Source organism: Daphnia magna, linkage group LG3 (assembly GCF_020631705.1).
Source record: "Daphnia magna isolate NIES linkage group LG3, ASM2063170v1.1, whole genome shotgun sequence".
In the NCBI taxonomy this organism is placed as follows: domain Eukaryota; kingdom Metazoa; phylum Arthropoda; class Branchiopoda; order Diplostraca; family Daphniidae; genus Daphnia; species Daphnia magna.
Genome location: NC_059184.1, coordinates 6876295 through 6899454, shown reverse-complemented (window position 1 = coordinate 6899454; position 23160 = coordinate 6876295). Strand labels below are relative to the sequence as shown.

General features: G+C 41.7%; 1 protein-coding gene across 2 annotated transcripts in view; it reads right to left on the bottom strand.

Moving 5' to 3' along the window:
- LOC116919670 overlaps positions 1-23160 on the bottom strand; it is a 48761-nt gene that overhangs the window by 5597 nt on the left and 20004 nt on the right. The window contains exons 2-8 of one of the 2 annotated variants that reach the window (XM_032925686.2): positions 17132-17268; positions 12596-12956; positions 12414-12473; positions 5252-5334; positions 4818-5147; positions 4411-4695; positions 2919-3002 (exon numbers count right to left, since the gene is read on the bottom strand). In XM_032925686.2, coding sequence (XP_032781577.2) covers positions 2919-3002; positions 4411-4695; positions 4818-5147; positions 5252-5334; positions 12414-12473; positions 12596-12956; positions 17132-17268 — 1340 coding nt within the window. The remainder of the gene's footprint in view (positions 1-2918; positions 3003-4410; positions 4696-4817; positions 5148-5251; positions 5335-12413; positions 12474-12595; positions 12957-17131; positions 17269-23160) is intronic. The other variant, XM_032925687.2, reaches the window with a different exon arrangement.

Genomic DNA, 23160 nt, shown 5'->3' with positions numbered 1-23160 from the left:
TTCGGACTAAGATATTAAGGAAGTCCTACAATGAACGAGGCTAGTGGCTTTTTTGTTTTAGATGGGACAAGAAAACGTTCGCCTCTAATCATAATAGTTTGGCAGATTTCTTGTTGAAGAAAGAAGCCCCTCGATACCGGAGAATAATGCGATACCTCTTCAAATGATAAAGACAAATGTTTTAAACGCATTGCGCATTTAAACCCACGAAATGAAAAATGAAATAGAAAACAGTATACATATACAGTAGACTATATACACACGGAGAACGGTTGTTGACTATTGAGCTCCTGGTCCGTATAGAATAGGGAGGAAACGAGGGCTAAAGGCTAAACTCAATCATTTGACCCGGACTATGAAGCCTTTGGAAAACATGCAACATGAGAACTGAAAAAAAAAAGGGAGGTTTCGAATTTTTTTATTTTTTTTTTTTACTCTTCCTGCCCCGCACTGAATAAACAACAAACAAAGCGAAAAGAAAAAAAAAAAAAGAAAATGCTATCAAATATTTAAAACTGATGGAAGACGCACCTCCATATTCAGCAGATATATCAAAGCAATCTTAACAAACGTTCAATAGTACCCGGCTATAAGTGGATGAAGAATAAAAAGTGAAGGACGCATGTAGACTGGTGAACTTCTTGTCGGCTTCGCAATTGGGTCTGATTAACAATTGTTTGTGCTGACATAACGAATGCCGCCGTATAGCCATGGATGGAAGCCACGAGAAGAAGACCATCTTTTAGTGACGGGGGAGAGGAGACATATTGAAAAGGATTGCATTTGAATTAGATCAAAGGGAGTCACTCGACTCTTGGACGGACCGAGAGCTAATCTCTTGTTTCAACTACTTTCGTGAAATCTACCAGCGCTTTTCCGTCACTTCACCTACTGCAGAGAGATGAAAAAGGAAAATCGCTTAGTTGGTCATCATTTCAGATCGTTGTCACTGATGAAAGGAAGACGCGAGTCACTGCCGCAGTCTGATCTTGTTCGTCTCTATTGTTTCCTTATCTCAATCGCTTTCTCTAGCCTTTTCAGCACTTGGAAATCTTTTGTGATTTTCGTCTACAATGATATCGGTACGTATGGTCCCTCACTTCTAAATAGAACTCTTCAATTTTTCTTTGTCTCTGTCCCCTCTCCCTATACCTTTTCTTATATCTTAACGTTCGTTTTCTTTCTGACTTGCTAAATCCCGATCCTCGACTCCGTGTCACAATCAAATGCTCGCCTATCTTAACCCTTAAAACATATTTTGATTCGATTCAATGTTTAAATGTAGTTCTAATTTACAAAGTATGAAGGACTGTCTATCAGATTTGAAAATGTGGAACGTCGTGGTCAGCGCAAACTTATAAAATTCGTTTGAAAATGAATCCACCTATAGGAAGAATTAGACAGAACTATTGCCCTTGTATAGGGTCCACGATAAATCACAACTTTATTAGATTGTGGCTCATTTAGCGGTGATACATGTAGGTCTACGCACAAAGCATATCGAACAATTGCGTATGTTCGTTTTTCTTTTTCTTTTGCCCCCCATCGGAATACAAACAATTATTCGGTTCAATGCGTCGAACACCGTTGTTGCTCCACCGGCCTGTTTGTGAAAAAACAGAGAGAACCGTCTCATCTGTCGGCTTCCTTCCTAACACCGATAGTTCATATACTGTAAAATAGTTTCCCCTCTAAATCAAAAATAAAAAATGTTTTTAAAGATGCCGGAGATGTTCGCTTCATCGGAGCGGTAAAAGACATGTCAGACCACATCGCAACTTCCGATTCACTTTCGTCCTCTATTGCGTTCTGCCCATCAATAGTGGGGAACTACATTCTCCTCTATTTGCGCTCTCTCTCCTCTCTCTCGTACACCTCACACAAAACAAGTGAATATTTTTAGCTCTACAACCGTTCAAACTTGATGTGAGTTTCAAAAATCGTATTCATGGTTGCTGGTTTTATTTGATTTCTTCCCCTTGTCTTGCCGGATAACTTGTGACCGTTATGCCGATGGCCGCAGAGTAGAAAACAATCACATTTCATCCGCTCCCAATGGTCTTTTGTCTACTTACGTAACGTGCGCTACACACATCCCTGAAGCCAAAGTCAAACAGAAACAAAGCTTTTTTTATTATTTTATTTTTTTCCTTTCCTGACTGCGCACCTTTTGTCGCTGGCCATTTGTCAAAGCATTCTGTCATTTCACAATGGACCCCAGACCACTCCACCCAGGTCGACATCCGTTCTCGCCCCCCCCCCCCTCCTCCTCCTTCTTGTTCCGTTTGTCCATCGTTGTCCATTCGACGAATGATGATGAGGGGTGCCAAAGGTGGGCACAGAGAAGGGTTTGTATGGTGAATAGAACAGAGGGCTAAAGACATCTAATACACCATGCGACATCCGAGTAGAGAAGAGTTTTTTTTTTGTTTTTTTTTTTTTTCTGTGGGTATGGCTAATGGCTGGTGAGCCTGTTCGATGTGTCGAATGAAAGGCTGGTAGTCGTGTAGGCATAAGCGTACTTAATCTAGCGAAGGGCGAGCGCACGTGTTTCGTAATGGACTGGGCCTTTGTTCAAGTGGTGTGTCAACATTGGTGCCACACGATAGCTTTTGTTTCATTACGCCATATTTTCGAGCAGCCATTATGTTCGGGACACGGGTCTTTTTGCGATGGTGGTTGTGATGGCGGTTTTTCTTCTTCTTCTTCTTCTTTTTTTTTTTTTTTTAATCAATACTGTAGCTAGTATATAGAGATAATTGAGCAACGGCTCGCCCATTTTTTTGTTTTCTTTCTTTCTCCCCTCTGCCCGCCCCACTATTGCTCTGCTACAGACACACTCACAGTTTTAAGAGTTTGATATTCAAAAAAATATAGAGCGGAATGAAAAGAAAAACGGGTGGTGGTGAACGGCTTACCTCGTGAACGTTGATCTTCCATCATCTGCTTCTCGATGCTTTCCCGCAACTCCCGCTCGCGTAGGATTTCCATTTTCAGCTCGGCTGTCAAAGAAATGGAGAGTGAGTGCATGTACGTATATGTGTGTACATAGTGGAACGAGGGATCAAAAAGAAAGCAAACCCTCCTCTTCTACTTTGACTTTTTCTCTTTTTAACTTCCTTCGTTTTATTATTTTTTCAAATTTTTTCTCCCAATCTTTCATCCCCTTCGCGCCAATTTAAATATTCCCTCTCGTTCTCTCTTTTTCTTTCTATCGCTCTTATATATTTATTATTTTTTACAGTAACATGCCGCACTCAGACGTCGCTCTGGCTGCGTGCAATATTGTCTCAAAGGAGGGAGTGTCAACTGGCTTTACCACTTGGCTAGAGAGTCGATAAGGACAACCTCTCTCTCTCTCTCTCGAAAAAAAACAACACGGACAGAAGCATCCTACATGGCAGTCAATTTTTAGCCGACACACAAGGCACGGCGATATTTGCATCAGCCCCCCCTACGTAACCGCATTAGAGCTTCGCCTCCCTTGCTTTGCCAGACGTACTACATTCCATTATCAATTTTGAAGTTATCAAAAATTAGATCCTATCCAGTGGAGTGATGAAAACTCGATGCCATATTGGTTATGTATTTTGAACAAGAAAAAAGGAAAATCGAGAGAAGAAAAAGCCTGCTTTGCTTATTTCGTTTACCACTCGATTTTATTAAAATCCCGCGCTGCGTTTGCACACGTTCGAACTGGAAACGTAACAGTTCATGTTTTGCTTTAATAATAAGGAAAAAGGGAAAAAAAAACGCTGTGGTCTGAGAGGGGGGTGTTTCTAAAAAACCGTTGAGTTGAATTTGTTTATGCCCTCCATTGTTGAAAGCGTCTGACTCTTGAGAGTTTCGAATAGACGCCGCTTTGTAGCTCGTGCCTCATTTATTCTTTTTCCTACTTTATGATCTATCTGCTTACATTGAATCCACACGTTTGTGCCTGTCGCTTTTTCTCGAATAATTACTATTGTTCGTAAAAGCAAAAGAGAAACAAAAAATGACTGTTCCCCCCCTATAGCCATGGCCTAGACCTACTATGTACGTACATCCGAGCGACGCATTTACTCATCTGTGGTTGCACCCTAGTTTACATTGTTTTCCGCCGGTTATCCCCCCGGTAACGAACAGTTCTCCTAATGGAAATGGGGGAAACTGATTTTTTATTTTTTTATTTTTAAACCTCGGCAATGTCTGAAATGACGAATAGTCTTCAAAACTTTGACGTGCCTCTTTTTTAGTTCGATTCAAATCCGAGACTCTAAAAACTTGGCCCGTTTAAAACATTTTCAACTAACTTTGAAAACAACTAGATGAGCAATCACGCGCTGATCAACTGGAAAAAAACGAATCATAGCTTGCTCTATGATAGGTATCATTTTTGTTTCTGTTGCAAATCTTAAACGAGACGCTTACCTTTTTCGTAGTTGGCCTGCCGATCCTGTTGGCGGGCGTTCTCTGCGGCCACCTTGAGAAGACCCTGGATGTTGCGAAGAAGATTCTCAGTGGAGCCGAGCATGACGGAATCGCCTCCGCCGACTGAAGCGTTCAAAAAAGCCGAGTAATTGAAAGCTGCTGAAGCTGCGGCTGCCTGGGCCGAAGCGGACGATGCACGAGCCGTGGCGGCCGCTGTTTGCGATTGGCTTTTGTCGCTATGACGCGGACTGGACGACCCATCTCTCTCCATTTCGTCGCTTGTTTCTATCGACCATCAAAAGGGGAATTTTCATTGCACGATGTGTTCGTTATAACACTCAAACTCTGTAGACCTTGCCAGCCAGTTGATGATGAAACTGTGAAAATCGAACCAAATGAGGCCTTACCGTGTTTTTCTTCGTCGACATCGTCATCGTCGTTGACGTCACTGTGGTCATCGTCACCGTCGTGGCGGCGCAGTGAGGGGTGATGCACCAGCGCGTGATGATGATGTGGCCGAGGAGAGGGCAGCTCTTCGCCGCCACTGCTGCCGGCACTTTCCTCTTCGGCAACCCGTCTGGCTTCCTCCTCTTGCTGAAGACCATCCCGGACGGCCAGAAGATCCTGGTGACTATGTTGATGATGTTCAATCTCCTTATCTTCGTTGCTGACCGAGGCGTTATTGTTGACACCTTCGCAACCTTTCGATAAATTGAGAACGGGACTAGCGCTGGATCCTGAAAAATCAAATACAAAATACAAAATACAAAATACAAAGATGTCATCTTGTTCACTAACGGCTAACTGAACAATTTGGGGGTTTGAATGAAACGAGTCTTACCGTTGTGATGCTGATGATGGTCACGGGCTTTGGCGTCCAAAGTAGAACTTGTCTTTTCCGATTCCGACCGATCGTCCTTCAATCTGCAACAGCCACATCGATCAAAGTATGTCAGGTTTTGTTGCATAAGTCGTCCAAATAAAACGAGAGAAAAGAAAAAGAGCTTCGTTAAATGGGGGTTCTGTTTTCGCGGCAAGAAATTCGAATCTAATCACGGGACTTTATTGCTTGATGAGCAGGAAGAGAGGGGGATAAGCAGTGCTCTATTATATATCTATTTTTTATTATTATCTATTATATGAACACGGGAGCATCGATGAAGTGAACCTTGATTAATCGTAATGAGATTGGGTTTGGTCTGCTTTCGTGAGTGCAACCGAACATCGGCTAGAGACGTTTCTTTCCCTTTTTTCTTCTTCTTCTTTTCTAAAAATAAGGAAAGAATAGACATTGAAGGTAGAGCGCCTATAAGAAGGGGGGAGTAAAAAAAAAAAGAAAAAAGAAAAAGAATGGGAAGATTGAAGGTGAAGGAAAAGAGCGTGTATAGATTCTCGTTCGGGATATAATCAGTGCAATCTAGTCAGGCGTGTTGTACATTGCGACTCCTCGTGAGATTCTTGACAGAATCGCGGAGACTTTGTGCTGGCGGCTGTGACTCAAAACACAGCGAGACGTCAAAGCCATTCGATTCCCAAGTCAAAACCCGTTGTTGACCTCATTAGTGCCGCATAGAATGCTGTCGTTCCCCATCGGAACTCTTATCATCTCATCTAGTGCCACAGCCCCTCAAAACTGACAAGCCGATCCCCACGAGAGCACCAACCTGATGCATTTTTTCCCAATGAGATTTTTTTTTTCTCCCTTTCCATCTCATTTATTATTCTTTTATGCTTTTTTCATTTATATTTTTAACTCGCTCACACGCTTCACTCGCCTCACGTTGAATTTTCAATAGTTTTGTGTGTGTGTCTACCCTCCGCACTTGTTGTTTTGTTGATTTTTTTTTTTTTTTCGTTTTTGTTTTGTTCCTCGTGATGGCTCCAATCCGCCAGAGAGTCGAAGACAAAAGCAACAGAGATGATGTAACCCACCATCATCAACATCCGAGTTACTAGTCTCAATGGGAGCAAAGGAACACACCAAAACAACAACAAAAAAATGAGTTTTTGTTTAGCAAAGCATCAACCATCCTATCAAACATGTGGTATTCGTGTCTATTTAATATAAGTTGCACATACACAAATATATGCGTGTAAAAATATACACATATATGTGCATCTGCTGTGTATATATATATATTTTTTTTTTCACCCAAAAAAAAGTATAAGAGACCGAAAAACGGGAATCGGCGGGGTGGCACGCATTGTGTAAATGTCCTGGAGACACGCCACCCTGAGCGTTGCTCTTTTTTTTTTTTTCTGTTTACGTTTCATGTCCAAGTGTCAAAGATAGAATGCAGTTATATCGCCACTGCAGTCAGTTTGAGTGTAGGTTTTCGACGAAGAGAATATACCCCGTTTGGTTTCCTACACACACACACACACCGACACACACAGAGAGAGAGAGAGAGAGAGAAAACATTCCCACAAGTAAAGGGCCTCTATAGAGTTTGAGCCAACCCACACACGCAATCATTTTTCGTGTTCAAAAGTATCTCGGCCCGTGTTTTGCTTTCATCTTGCGGTACCGCCCTAACTCTTATACGTCCCGTTTTTCTTTTTCATGTCGGTGTCATCCACATTTCGTCTGCAAGATGGACACAAAAACAACAAGACATTTTTTTTTGTCTTTTTTGAACTTGGCCTGACATGATGAGATCATTAAGCTTTTAAAAATAGCTCAACTAACAACTGACTTCCATTCCGTCGTCGAAAACTGAGATGGCGGGCTATTCAATTTTTTTGTTTTTTGGGGGGTTTTTCTTTTTTTTTCGATCCGCCATTCCCGTTCTAACCCGTTGCGCTGCTGGAAGAATCTTTTACAAATGTGAATGTAAGCAAAATGCCAGCAAATACAACAGAGAAACAAAACACGCCCGTCTCCGAGGTTTATTATAGAATTTTTGGGTTTTGTTTTGTTTTTTTTTTCCTCCTCCGTCTGGCGTGTGTATGTGTGTGACTACACCAGGTTGAGAAAGAATTCATAACAGAAAGTGTGGCTAACGCGGGTCTATGTGCGGGAGTCGGGAATTCGGGATACGAGAGAACAACCAAAAACGAAGAGAACGGGGTGGAGGCAAATGAAAATGTCTGGCTTCTTTCTCTTGACAGCCCTCTGTGTCTAAAAGAAAAGAAAAAGAACAAAAAATTCTTCCTTTTTATTTTTTGACCGTGTGATGACGGATGAGCCAAACCTAAGCACGGCTCACCTTCTTTTCAGCCCTCCTACTCAAGGAGGAGGGCTTAAAAAAAGAAGAGGTTTCAGTGTGTCTGTGTTATTCATTGCCCCATCACACGATCAAGATCACGTTTTCAGCCATAGGCGAAAAAATAAAAAATAATCATAATTTTTGTCTTGTTCTTCTTCTTTTTTTTTACGCCACTCGATTTTTATCTATTTGATTTATTTTGTTTGTCTATACTAGTTTCTTTTTGTTTCGTTTTTATTTGGAGGAAATCTTTGTGTTTGTTTATAGTTTACCGGACTGTGAAAGCAGACAGCAAAGGGGTTCAAAAGAAGACGAAATTATTCTTTTGTTAACTGTGTGTAGTGATCGAATTCTATTCACGTTTTTTTTTTTTTTTTATTTAAAATTTTTTTTGAACGGTATGAACTGGGCAAAAGATTATAATGGGTGTAGTAAAACATTTTACTGTGTATGTGGCGGATGGTATCCTCATGAAGAAGAGGTTGAGATAACTTATTTGTTCTATTTTCGCCCATTTTATGCTTAATGTTTATTTATCGAAAATTACTATTTTACCACGATGTGTCATATGATTACGCAGCCCTATTATCTCACACTCTAAAGAAATGAATAAAGAAGACGTTTTCGATTCAGTCAAACGATGGGACTTAATGTTAATTTCTGCCCAAGTAAGTCGAGTGTATCTTAATACTAAGTCGTTTTTGTTAACACGTTAAATAGGGTTGTTTACCGTATGCCACATCGTGATAAAATAGTAATTGATGTTAAGCAGAAAAATAAGTAAATATGGGTGGAAGGGTAGGGGAAAGAAACAAAAGAATGGAACAAATAAGGTATCTCAACCTCTGCCATAGGTTTTTTTAGCTACATGTAAAGAAACTTACGCCCACTGTATAAATGTGGGCCTCATGAAGAAGAGGAAGAAGAAGAAAAAAAGCAGCATATCTGACCCCTTTTGTTCGGAGGGCGTTTTGTTGTTGCCGCTGTGTTTGCCTACAGTTGTTTGGGGGCAACTTCAAGGGTGCTTCATCATCTGTTTTCCAATGGAAATTATAGATGGATCAAAACAAACAAAAAAACCCAAAATCGTATAAACGTGCCAACAAGAAGAAGAATAAAGACGGAAAAATCGAAAGAATCGGAATAGAAAGTTCAGATTGAACGAAAGGGGAGTTTGGATGTTTAGCCAATATACGAAAGGGTAATCTTATCTATGAACAGTTTTGGGGGAGGAAAAAAATAAATAAATAAATAAAAAAAGAGGCACTCGGTGTAAATCGGTCTGAGCTGCGCGCGTATTTCAGTCGACCTTACGAAACTAATAAACCCCCGTTTCGTATTACTCTACATTTTACGTTTCCAACGGCTACCCCGCCGCGGTGTATATATATTACACATGCGGTGTGTGTGTGTGTGTGTGTGTAGGCTTACGTACTATATTTATATACGTATAGAGCCACAGATAACACCGAAGCACCGAACAATTCAAGAAAGGAAAAAAAAACGAAAAAAAGGGGGAGAACGAAAGAAAAAGATGACGGATTGATTGACATGTGGAAATCCACGAGGATTTCCTGTCCATTGTATGGATATATCTTTCAACCGATCCATCAGTTATTGAAAGCCGAACTTGGTATTATTGCAAAGGCGAAGAATGGGACCGCAAGCATTCTGTAGACCCGCAACCTAATCAAATATTCCTCCTCTTTTCTCGATTTCCAGTTCGTTTTGAAGAAAGAAAAAAAAAAATGAAAGGCGATTCAATTGTCTCGTTCACATTAACTATAAGCTGCCGACAGCTACAGTGGACGGAGATGCGTGCCGAGTCAAAGCTCATCACAAGTGAACGAGATAGACGTAACCGCCTCACCCAACTTAACACACCGGCCTCTTCCCGCCTATTGTTTAGCTATCAGTCGCTGGCGGGGTCATTTTTGTTCTGTTTTTGTTTTTTTACGTGGCTACATAGTCTGAACCTGATTGTTTTAAACGAACGTGTTAGCTTTTCTCCCTTATGGCCCACTAACCGTCAACTTCATTCCCAGCGCTTGCCCTGACTATTTAGATCTTGTTGAAAGAACGGGTGTGGTCAGACGGCCAATGTGTTTGTTCCCCCCCCCCTCTTCAAAAACTGGCACGTCACTTTGTTGTTTAGCAACTGATGGAACTGTGCTCAGCAATCATTAGCAAAGGAAAAACGCCATTTCGTAGTCCTTGGTTTCAAGGGCAGGGCCTTGTAAAGGCGGGATCATTACCACGCCAATATGGTTCTTATCTGGCCAGTCAATCCAAGACAAATGAACAAAAGCTTCTTATAGTTTGGTTGTCAACTTTGTTTCATTTTTCACTTTTCTTTTTACGTTTTCCTTTTTACTTTTTTAGAATACCGCAAAACAACAGTCCCATCTGAGTTCCAGATGAAGGTTCTTTACACATCGAACAAACGAGACGAATTCATTCGAATTCTACGTGTTAAGGTAACATATACTGTAGATCTTGTAGAAAGACGATTTTTTAAAAAGAGTGAGGTGATTACACCTTTCGTATTATTATTGATAATTAGCAAGTTGGAATGATATATTCGTAATTATATTTCTTCTGATTCTCGGAACTCGGAATGTACGACATTAACGTCGTTAACGTAGGGCGAGTGGCTGTTGAGAACGTCGACTTTAGATTACGTTTGATGGAACGTTACAATCACTGAGACGTCGTCTTTTTGTTTGGTGGCAATCAACAGCACCGAGCCCCTTATTTGCCTCCATTGGCTATGGTCGTCCATAAAATGATGCATCTTTTTTCCATTCAACAACAAATCAAAGCTTAGTATGGCTCTGTCCCTTCGCAAACTATTTCCAGCTCTACCTTGATTTATACGGCTATCGTGAAACACGATCAGTTCGGCGATGATTTTACGATGACGTCACCAGCTAAACTTTCCAAACGAATCATTCGAATTCTTTTCTACAGAATTACGTTCATTTGGATTCATCAGAAGTCGCTGTGTGCTCGATGGCAGCACAATGACACACCAGCAGTGGCCACGTGAATACGACAAGATTGCCGACATTATTACAGACACGCACCAGCTTTTCTCGCTACAGTTAATGATATTTTGGCTCATTCTCCCACCACCCCACCCCCCACCCCTTCTCGACAAAAATTAGAGACCGACATTACAACAAGCCGCACAGTCTAATTTGGCCGTCTCTCTTCAAAAGTGAAGCTCTTTGTGTTGACAGATCGACCGGCTTGTTGTGTGAACTGTCGTCAGGCCTAAACAACGTACCAACATCGGAAAAGGAAGAAAAAAAAAGAAAGAAAAGAAATGAGAAGGGAGGATCAGCATATGTTTGAGCACATGTTGAAGAATGAGATGGTTAGTTAAGTGGGAGCGACGACAATATTGCAATTTATATGGACGCAGACTCTAACGAGAGAGAGAAATGGACGAACAACCCGGGTTGAGAAATGAGGTAGCAACATAAGAAGGGATTCCATTCTTTAGTTAGTTGAGCCAGTTGGATTATTGACAAGAGAATTGATCCCGGCGGTGTAGGCCTGACTTTATGCCCGATGAAGCAGACAGCGAAGAGAGAAGGAGCAATTTGATTGCTCTCTGCGCTTCCAGTTGTTCTGCCTTGCCTTTTTTGCTTGAACTCGTCAGCGAGTCGGATCACATCCTCCGCAACGCTTAAATTGCATTTGGCTTCTCGATGAGACGGGGAAAAAGGAGCTGCCAATGCCCTGTCTATAACCCTCCCCCCCACCCACCCACTCATCCCCCAGACTCTATATCCATCTGATTCTCGCTCCCCAGTGCACCTCACCCTCCTCTACTTGTCATTTTTGGTTTTTATTTTTATTTTCTTTTTTCAATGTGCAGCGAGGAAAAATAGGGAACTTTTTATTTTAGTTTCTTTTTTTTTGTGTGTGTGTTTTTTGAGAGCGTAGGCTCCGTGTCAACCCACACGCGTACACATCTACAACAGTCTGTTATGCTGTTAAGTATGGCTGCATTAAAGCCCCGAAACGCCGAAAAAGAAAAGGTAGGCGGGCGATGGTGATGGCAATGTCAAAAAAATGTTTCTCGCGCAAAATGAAAAATCTTAATCACGACTGACACCAAAGCTGGGCTGTTTTTCTGATAGGCATGGTATTAAAAAAATATATACGTACATCTAAAATAAAATGAAAGGCGTTACATCAATATTGATGACGGCAAGACGTGGCGGGAGGTGGGAGGCACGAAAAGAGAGGGTGGAATTAAGCCGAGTGCATTCGCAATAAGGTGATTTATTTGATATACATTATTTTTGTTTTCTACCATGTCTTTTACCGAATTCGAATCGACATCACGACCCAATGTCATTGACAAGTTTTTCTTTCATTTTTTATTTATTTATTTATTTTTTTACTGCCTTGATTTTAAGTTCACTGGAAGGGGGGGAGTTGGGCGATAGGTGCTGCCTGGCATGCAAGAACCACAGGAAAGAAGGCTTCCCAATCAGGAACTTATTTCTGAAAACTATAGCCCAGTTGGTATAATGGTCTCGAGATGCATCCAACGCCTTATCTTAGCCCATGACGAAATCTACACAGCTATGCCGAGTATTTCCGTATTTACATAAAGGGGCGGGTTTTCGTCCTACTTTTTTTTTAGAGCTCGACACGTAAGCCCAATTCCAATGAAACGTCTCTCGTTTTTCATTATCAGAGCCCAAAAAAGCAGACGCATGCCAAGCATTCGTAATCGTATGCGATTAAATGTGTGCTTATGATGGATGTGCTTACCGTTCCAGGTGTTTGACGACGTCTTCGTAAGCGGCACGACAATTCTCCCAGAATCCACTTCTGCATGAATCAAAATTCGTTTCATAAGTACGCCGTTTGATTGCATGCAAATATTCGGCATACAGTAGGGTCTATACTAGTCTAGTCAGTCAAAAACAGAAATGTAGGCAGCGGATGTGTACCTGGCGGCCATCATGGGATCGACGGAGGAAGATCCTTTGCTGACAGCATCCGACTCTGGCCGGTTGATGATGGCGTGGCCAGCGGCCGCAGCTGCTGCGCTGTGGTGAGCCGCGTAGTTGGCGGACGCCTGGCTGTGAGAAGCCAGCCCGTGGTGATTGGCACCTGCTAGATTGAGGCCGGCCTGCAGTCCAGCCTGGTGCATGGTGGAGCCAGGTGAGCCGAGTAGAGCATGCTGGGCGGCGGCGGCGGCAGCCTGCTGGGCAGCGTGATTCAGCGCCATGAATTGCATCGGATTCAGGTGGGTAGGCGGAGGATTGTACCCGTTGGCCAGAAGTGGAGACTTTTCCATTCCGCGCGATTCTGCTCAATGACACATTTATTTTTATTATTATTTATCTATTTTTTTTGAATTAACCGACAGTGTTCGTTCGCGTATGATCTGCAACACTGTAAAGACACAAGTGGCAAATATAGTCCGTAACCCCGGGAGCGAAAAGCGATTGCTTCCCAATAAAAGAAAAAATTTCCATTTCCATATCATTTTTTTTTTTTTTTTTCTAAATCTGAAAATCAATGGCTCAATAGAATTACCATGAAAAGCAAAACACCAACAAAAACTATTTTGGTTTTTCCTTAAAGCATTTAAAGGGAGACCCGTCCCAAAACAAAACAAAAAATGGGGAAACGGCACCGTTGGAAATCAAGAGAAGGGAGTATAAGGGAGTTTGTATTCATGTGTATATATTACGTAAGCGCATACGTAGAGTGGAAAAGAGAAAGAGAGAGAGCGAAGAAAACAAAAAAAAAACAAAACAAAAACAAAACACTGGCGGAGAAATTTCCCCGTTTGGACGTTTGAACGTTTATCGACATTCGACTCTCTTTCTCACCGATGCAAACACACGATTGTTTTAATCATAGAGCAGAGGCAATATATACGCCATGGCTGGCTGTTGTGCGCTACGCAAGTGCGACCGATGATCTACGAGCCTCCAATGTTCCTTCCCTTTCGGATCAACAATCAAGCGCCGCATGAGAAACAATTGCCAGCGGGTTGATGTTTTTTTTTCTTTTTTCTTTCTTTCTTTCTTTCTTTCTTCACAAGTCAATAGCAGTGCAAGAGAGGCAGACAGACAGAAGATAGACAGACAAAAGAGAGAGAGAGAGAAAAGGTATCTTGAAAACGTGAAGAAGAAGTCAAAATAAAAATAAACGTTGAAGGGAAAAAAATATATATATCTACAGTATATATAAACGTATATATATAAATCGGTACATAAAAAAGGTCTTTGTTGTCTCGAGAGAGACCACGAACTTATTCTTTGATTCAAAACTTATAGGCGCCACGGAGAGAAGAATAAAAAGACGGCAAGGTTAACAAAATATTAAGACGAGTTACACACACAAAAAATGAAAAAAAAAAAAAAATGTTATTTTTTTAAATTGTGCTTAATGGCCTTGTAGTTCGTTCGCTGCGAGCGGCCGCCCTGTCGGCAATCGCATCTTAGTCTTTATTTCTGTTTTTTATTTCTTGACGTTTGCTACCAGTCTACCCCACTAGGCCAAACCTTGCGCTACAAATCGAAATAAAATAAAATAAAAAAAAAAAAAATAAAAAAAAAAATCTGACAATACTCTGCTGCTCTATCGCATCTTTGAATATATACACAGCAGCAAAACATCGGCTAGTTATGTTTTGTGTAGCATTTGTTGGCTCTGAATGGCGTGACAGCGGGGTCCCAGTTAGGAGAGGCGTCCTCCACAAGAAAAGAACCCGTGTGTTGTGGGCGGTTGGATAGAGTGGGGTGGGGTGAGGGGAGGTGGGGAGGGAGGGAGGGAGGGGGATGGAACGGGTGGTGGACTGCCGACTTCTCAGCATGACTTCTTGTTCTCTCCGTCGGCGCCGTCTTTATCTTCGCCCCTGACTCACTGAATGCTGTTGCTGCTGCTGCTTCTGTTGCTGTTGCTGTTGCTGCTGCTGATGCTGATGCTATACACTGTTGTGTTGTTACTATTGCTGTCCGCTGTTGTTGTGGCTACCACAAAAACAGTTGCAGACCGTGACTTCTGTTTCTCTTGATGCGGAACATTCTTCAAACAGCGAGGAAGAATAACCCCCCTCCCTCGCTTAAACATCCTCCTTTTCTTATGTTCTTTCTTTTGATTTCCCCTTTGCCAGTTCTCACTGTGTTCCCTTATCGTTTTTACCTTTACGCACGGCCTAAGTCTGTGTATCTCCATCTTCATCTCTTTATACCTTCAAATGTAGTAGGAGAAAAAGACAACAACAACAAAAAATAAATAAAAAAATAAAAAAATAATCCCCCCCCCTCCGTTTTATTTCAATTTGTATTTTTTATTTTGCCTTTTTTTTATTCTTTTTATTTTGTATTTTTTGAAATGTGTTGTTTGTTGGAGGTATTCATCGACAAGGTTTCTTTCCTTAATGAAATCCATTGTGCGCCAGTGACTACCACAACAACTTGGTCGCCTAAGTACGAGTAGGAAAAGGCGAGAGAAAACCGACCAATCATCACGACTACACGCCGTCGCTTGTTCGTCGAAATGCTTCTTGAATACGTCCTTGCGAATCACGCACCTCTCGGCCATCGCTCTTGGCACGCCGTGACCAACGTCCCTATTCACATAACCGACCCCTATCCGCCTTTCATCTCCCCCTTTTTTTCCTTTTGCTGTTTTTTTGTTTTGTTTTCGCAATCGTCTTTCATCTTGTGTCTATTTGCCTTGCTGTTTCTTCATTATTCACTTTTCAATGTGTCCAGTTTGGATTTGACATTTTTTTTTTTTTCGAACGAATGTTCTGTGGTGCCACATAACCCGAACCCCCTCTCCTCATTTGTGTAATAGGGGGTGAGAACAACAGAAGAGACATAGATTTATGCGATGGGAAAAGAGAAGGGAGCATTTCAGAGAGAAAAAAAGGAAAAAGAAAAGTTCCAATAAACTGCGGATGAATTGGGTTTTAGAGCACAAGAGGCTAGGCCTATTGAGTCCAGCGGAGAACAATATGGCACGTGAGGTCGGTCGGTGAGCAATCCATATATCTCCTGTTTATATCTACTCGATGTCGCACATCCTGAAATCTCGGTTAATAAATACACAATACATGACCATATAGATGTTAACGTACGCAACACCCTACTGCCCCGCTCGTTTTTACATAGGTGTGTCTGTGTCTGCGCGCCACACATATCTGTGTATGTAATACAGTTACAAACAATCGTCTCAGTGACAGGGCAATAAATTCGTGTTAGAAGATGGCTCCCCCCCCCCAAAAAAGGGGGGTGGGTCTACAACCGAAAACTATACGAGATGCGATGGAAACGATCCTGGCCGGAGGTTTCCAGTTTCAATCGACGACCCACTTTGACCTTTGACGCAATCGCTCGACTTTTTTTTTTGTTTTTTGTTTTTTTCCGGAATTAAGGGCAATCTCCAAACGCTTTTTCATTTGTAAAAAAAAACAAAAAAAAAAAAGAGGAAATGCCGCAGTGTGCATCGTACCGTGACTAACATTTTTTTTTTTTTTTTTCGTAACAGAACGCCTTTGGGGCCTAATATCTGTTTTCCGGGGGGGAACGAAGAAGGGTGGGATCAGGAGAGTGGGAGGGGGGGAGGAAAGAGGTGGATGGACAAGAGAGAGAGAGAGGGGTGGTTGGCGCTAGCTGGAACGAACGAGTCTGGCTCTCTCGGTTGTGTCTAGTGACTATTGGAAATGGCGGCGCCAACCGAATCACCAGAGTATCGCCACTATATCCCCCGCATTCGCTGTCAAGTCATTGTAATCGTCTGAATTCTCCCATCACTTCGTTGCCGGACCGAGGCGCGACCAAAACAAAACAAAAAGGCAGCGGTACATAAAAGTAAAACAAAAAAAACTCGCCTTATTTCCAGTGTGTTACCAAAAAAAACCCTCAAAAACCAAACAAGGGAGCGAGAGAGAGAGACAGAAAGAAAATGAAAGAGAAAAGGTAACGAAGCGACACCACCACCGCCGCCGTCAACAACACCAAAAACAATTAACCGAGGGCATCAAGAACAGACCACAAAAACAAAACCAACCTCCCCCCCCCAAAAAAAAAGAATAAAAAAAAAAGAGTGAAAAAAGAAAAAAAGAAAAGAAAAAATGATGGATGAAACTAAATGAAAGCCAAGGGTATACTGTTTATAAATAGAATATAAGAAGAGGGACATATGCCGTGATGAAGGAAAGCAAAAGGAATAAAGCAAAGCCAACGGTCAAAGTAAATCGAGGCAGCGAGGGAGCAAATGAGGAAAAAAGGAACGAACATCATCAACATATTTAGCCGCATGCATAGGACAAAAACGGGATGGCGGTGTGTATGTCAATGTTGCAGCTATGCAACTAGGGCCTGTAAGTGTGTGTGGGTGCAGCAGCAGCAGCAGGGGGGGGGGGTTGAAGGGCATTGAACGCATTGAGTATATAGTATATATACGCGTCTAACAGTTTGAATGAGGTATTTTTAAAGTTTGTTTTAGAAGCCATTTCTTACCTGTGTTGTGACCGTTCTCGTAGGGCATGTAGTCGCCGTTATCCAGACGAGGCTTCTTCATCTTCATTAGGACGTCGTGTTGTGGTGAAGTGATACCCATCAACGGAGATCGTTTCGGGGGTCGGCCGGGCCTGGAACTAACAAAGTAGCAGAAAATCACTGGACATTTTACAAATCCCTCGCCCACGACTTCTACCCCAAGTTTTTATCTCTTTTCTTTTTCTTCTTCTTCTTCTTCTTCTTCTCATTTAACTCCCATTCCCCCCATCCCCTACGCTTTGAAAAGGTTAGGTGCTATAGTAAACCAATTTACACAAAGTGCCAATAAACTTGTACAGAGTTTTTTATAATCTATAGACAATGTAATCAACTGTCCAATATCATATCGAAATCTATGCGTCCTTTCTCTTAGTTAGATTTCTTATCGGTACTGCTTAGATTTCATTCAAATTGGATAGATCGTGCCTCAAAACTATTCAAATCTATTGAAATCAAGATAAATTCGATGTCACTAAAAAGCAAATGAAACAATGACCAAAGAAAATGAAAATCAAGACAAAATCATCTACAGAAAGAATGCTGGAGAAAAAAAAGACCCAAAAAACAAATAAACTCTTGTGTTTGCGCATGTGCCATTTTCGAATGTCAAGAGGATATACGCAGGTGTTTTGTGATTTATTTCTTTCCTTCTCCTCCCATCTTATGGCCCCGATTCCTACCGCTCGCACACAGTCCTTCATTCTATTATTATTATTATTTATTTCATTTATTTTTGTTTTTTCCAGCCCTGGGAAATACGAATCTCTTCCTGGGCTCGTCCCCTGCATCAGCCCCGTGAGACTGTGAGCTGTTTTACATATTTTAATCAATCTGGACTGGGAATTGGCACAATAAATTCATGTTAATATTTTTTTCTGTTTCTGTTTGTTTCGTCGGAGCAACAGACCGTGGCAACGAGTGTGACCCCCCACTGGGTTCTTCCTTTTTTTTTTCTTTCTTTCTTTCTTGTGTTTCGATCGTGATAATAATGCCCGCTGCCCGGCCCTTTTGACCAAACGTGGCCCCCAACATGGAGCGAAGAAGCAAAGGCTTCTCTCTTTTACAGGAGATTGGGTAAGAAGAAAAAATAAGAAAAATCTAAAATAAACTAAAAAGAAATGCATAATAAAGTGTTTAAAAATTCTTTTTCTTGAAAAAAAAAAAAATCCAAATCATAAAGAAGAAAAATGAGAGGTGGATACTTGGAAGAATCCAAAATAGACACAGGGACGACTATTGTAAACTTGTTGTCCCTCATCGGATCAAACTAAAAAAAAACCGACACGAAGGTGAAACGATGGAGGAATATGATGCATATAGCTCAAAGAGAGAACCATAAAATGGAACACGGAAGACAAGTTTAAAAACAAGTCGTTCAAATATGACAAAGCATATATCATTTTGGTGACGCATTGGAGCCTGATCGACATGCACAGTCTGCTAGCGATTACAGATTTCGAGAGAGAAAAAAAAAAAATACGGGACAACGCAGGATGATCTCGTGTCACCGATACGCCGAGGAAGAAGAGCGGGAGAAAAAAAAAAAAAGGAAGATGATGAGACGAAATGAAAATAAGGATTCAAAGCTTTGCCATCGTTTGCGGCACGTCTCGACGTTGCGTCAATGTAAAGCCTGCCTTCCATCGGGGCCAGGGGCTTTACGCTGTCCTTTACGCTTCCGTATGGCCTATCTCGCGTCGGACAAAGAGATGAGAAATCCACAAAAAAATCAAATCAAATCAAATATAAAATAAAAAAAAAAAAAATGAGAAAAAAAGGATGACAGAAGAAAAGGGAAATCGAGGGTTGGTGGTATCATATCACCCCGTTCTATATGTCCGGGAGGATGGCTGATGATTATTTGTCACATTTCCAACGCGTCCAAAAGACCAATCTGTCATCAATTGTTCGGAACGGACGCGTTTTAGGCTTGTGCTCGCTGTCGTGCTTCACCCTCCCTGACATCCCTAAACTGAACAAGCCCCCCCACAGCCCCCCGGCTCAATTTTTTTATTTTTTGAAATCCTAAATGCGGACGTGTCCTTTTTTCATTCGATTCGCTGTCGATCTTTTCAGCAAACAGGACGCGCGCGCGCGCGCGCTTCAAAATCGACGTCGATTACGCGCGCAGCAGAAAGAGTGAACCTGGCCCGAAATGGCTGCAGCTTTGGCAAAGTTGTCGTGTGCGCATCATGCCATTCCATTTCTTAACGGCTCGATTTGCTTCCTCTTTTGTTTTTTTGTTTTTTTGTTTTTGCTCACTTTTCTTCGTCTACTGTATATGACTCGTCTTGCTCGAGGGCCAAGTCAAAACAAACCAAGCTGAACGAAGCCAATTCGAACGAACGGGGGGTGGTTGCAGGTTGTGATTATCCGTACGACCATATAAAGTGTTGACGTGTGTGCGACACGCGCGCATTCATTGCTTCCAATGACGAACATTCCAGCGACAGAATGTAAAGGAAACAACAACAACGACAACAAAAGGAAAATGTGAAATGGGAAAAACAAGTTATGAAAATTTCCAGATAAAAATGTTTACTAAGAGGATGGGGTTAGCCCGTCTTTCGGAGTAACCATTGACGAACGAAAAGAAGAATAAAAAAACGAAAAAAACTAGCGTTCTGTTCAATCGAACGGTAATAAAACATAACAATATAAGAATAAAAACAAAAAAAATTCTGAAAAAATTCTGAAAAAAAAAAAGAAAAGAGAAATTCTAGCTGTGCTGGGCATATCTGCCGGCCTCATCTCGCCATCGTTCCTTTAGACAGCAGCGTCGTTGCCGCATAATAACTGATGCCCCCGCTCTCAATAAAAAGCGCAGTTTTCATCTGTTTACAACGGCTGTTTTCTTTCAAAAGTTTCTCTATTTTTTTCGTTTCTTTTTTTGTTTTTCCTATTCGCTCCCCTCCGTGATTCTCTGCCGATGTGGGGGGATCGCATTGCACCACAAGTTGCAAGAGTAATTTTTTTTTTTTTTTTTTGTTTTTTGTTTTATGTAGTGCGTTTGAGTTGTATTCACAAATGCTCGATCTTTGCTGGCGCTCCCGTATAGACCAGCCACTCCCTCATCACTTCGGCCAGTCTGCGTCGAACAAACTGTGAAAGCAACGCACAAAATGTTTTCCACCCCTCCCGTTCGCTTACGGGGGTTACGGATTGTTGTGAAAGGGATATGTTGTTGCTGTTGTTGTTGTTGTGGCCCTGTAATCATCCGGCAATCGTCAGGCTCTATAGCTGGCATCGCGACTTGACGGGCCGGTATTTTCGTACGGGGTATTATGCATATATGATTGCCTTCAATGGTGTGTAGAAGCCCCCATAACACATCGGCCCTGCTTCTGGCGATGAAGAAGAATTTTGAATCGAATCGATCAGAACACACACTCCCCCACAGTTTTATTTTATTTTATTTTTGTAGTTCTCCTTTCATATCACTTGATCGATTTCACGGCGTTCAAACTTGGAAAATAGGAGAGAGAGGGGAGAGAGAGAGAGAGGGAAAAGGGTGGATAGAAGAGGGAAGCCGCTCTGTATAACACTGTGTATATACAAGGCTATAGTGGTCTTTGTATTTCTCTTCTTTTTCCTCACTAATTTTATGTGCCATATTCCTCCCCCCTTTCTCTCTGTATCTCTTAAGCTGTTGTCTATCTAAACGTGGTTATAAATGTGAAACCTGTTTCCTTATATACATATATATACACTCGTAGCGGCCGATAGAGAGGAGCAAGGCCAAAAAATGTGAAATAAAGAGGAAGAAGAGCTGGTCGGGTTGAACAAAACAATACGACAGGAGGCAATCCGTCATTGGATTGCACCCAATGTTTATATATATTATACGCTAGATGTACAATATACACACGCCGTGTATTGTATATACTGTGGATGGGCCATTGAAAGAAGCAGAAGAAGAAATAAATGGAAGTCAAAAGAAAAGAAACAAAACAAAACAAAAACAAAAACAAAACAAAACCAAAAATGCGGTGCTGACCGCTACGCCGTTGCGTCTATTTGGATTGGTGTGTCTGTCCCGGCGCCTCTTTTTTTGTTTTTTTCTGTGTGTGTTCTTCCCTTCATTTTAGAGCCTTTCCCCCATTATTCTTTATGGTGAACAGGGATTTCATCGACAGCTTCAAAAGAAAAAAAAAAGAAAATAAAACAAAAAGAGGGAACGAAGAAGAAACAAACTAGATTTTGGAAACAAAAAATGGCAGAAAAGAAAGTAGGCGGTTGCGTCTATAACGGAGAGCCGACAGCGGTGGGATAACACGGCGGCCAAACCGTATTTGCATTTGCGGTAGGAGCATTGCTTCTGCATTTTTTCTTTTTTCTTTTTCTTATTTTTTCATGCATTACCAATGGAGGCGACGGGCCGATGACAAATTGATCGGCAAACCCTTCCGAATACACAATCACTTCTAGCCCGTTTCTCCGCTTCCCTTCACGGTTCTTATCCATAATTTTTTTTTTCTTTTTCTTTTTTCTTGTCTGTGTGTGTTGCCGCTCCATTGCGTACATTCGGACAATGTTCGCTCAACATGGAGGTAAAGCATAATAAGTTGAGGGAAAAAAAAAAGGGGGTTGGTCGGATTTTAAAGAGACCGCAAGGCGACAACAACCTCCGCTCGTCGCTGCTATTTATATATGTAGACTCTATTCATATTTTTTTATAATGTATGTACGATGCTCTGTGTGTGTGTGTGTGTGTGTGTGTGTGTAGGGCGGCCGAAGATTGGAAGTGAGCTAAAGAGACCGCAAAAGCGCGACATCAAGTGCTGTGCATTATGCATGGGTGGGTGTTGAACGCGATACGGATATGTGTCTAGTGTACATAGTCAGTTTGAACATGTCCCAATCTGATTCCATGGCCTTGCTATAAAACGTGCAGGCTTTTCACATTATTATTATTTATACGATATTTGCAGTATATTATACTGTAGCCTATGTATACACTGTGTGTATTTTTTCTATTTTGTTGTTGTTGTTGTTGTTTTTTACGTTTTCTCTTCCATCTGCATTATGTAATAGAGTATTGACGCTCCGGTGCTTCCTTATTTTCCATTGCGTTGTGTTTCTTTGTCGCACCGCCGATTCGAATAAGTACCCATCACGCCCCCAAGAAGACAACACCAACAACCATACAGGCACAAATGGCTCGCTTTTTTCAAACGACACATTTGCCATCGAAAACAGAACAGGGGGCCATCTGTTCCAAATGCATTCGCATTCGACACACACTTTGGCTATAGCCATCATTTTTCTTTTGTTTTTTGTTGTTGTTGTTTTTCATTTCTGATTTTGTGTGTCCTGCGTGCCTCGTTGTCTTCAACACACACACACAAACTTATTCACGTCGCAAAGTTTGTTTTGTATTTATTTTTTTTCCTGATAAAGATGACCAAGACCGGTAACGTCATTGCCGGAGGACATGCGGTCCCTCATTTCCCACGATCGCCATCACACCTACTGTATGTCACATCATCAGCCCTTATTCCCATTTTGTAAGGGGGCATTTCGAGGGAGTTTGACGCGTTATATTTGGTTGGTTTTCCATGCACGGTGTTGCCGAATAAACTATAACTGGGCAGCCAGCCACATCGATTAGTTTAGTTGTAAAAGGACGTGGCAGATGCAAGTGCATTTATAATTAGAATCTCGCGTTGCGGGGTTGATATGGCAATATTAGCAATGTGTTCCTGATATGGGAAAATTGAAAATGAAGGGCCTTGCGTGTGTCTTCCCCAAGTGGACAAGAAACAGATCTTCATTTCTTTTCTGTTTTCTTTGATTTTTCAGAACTCGTTTTTTTGTTGTTGTTTTGTTTTGTTTTCCTTTTAGGAATCGAGCGTCATCAGAAGAGGGGTGGAGGCCGATTGCGGTAGGCAGAGGAACTGAGAGAGGAACAACATTTGGCTCTCTGCATTTTCCTTCTAGTTCCGTGTTCCCATTAAAGATTATCTACAAATCTGGGGTCGAAAGCTGTG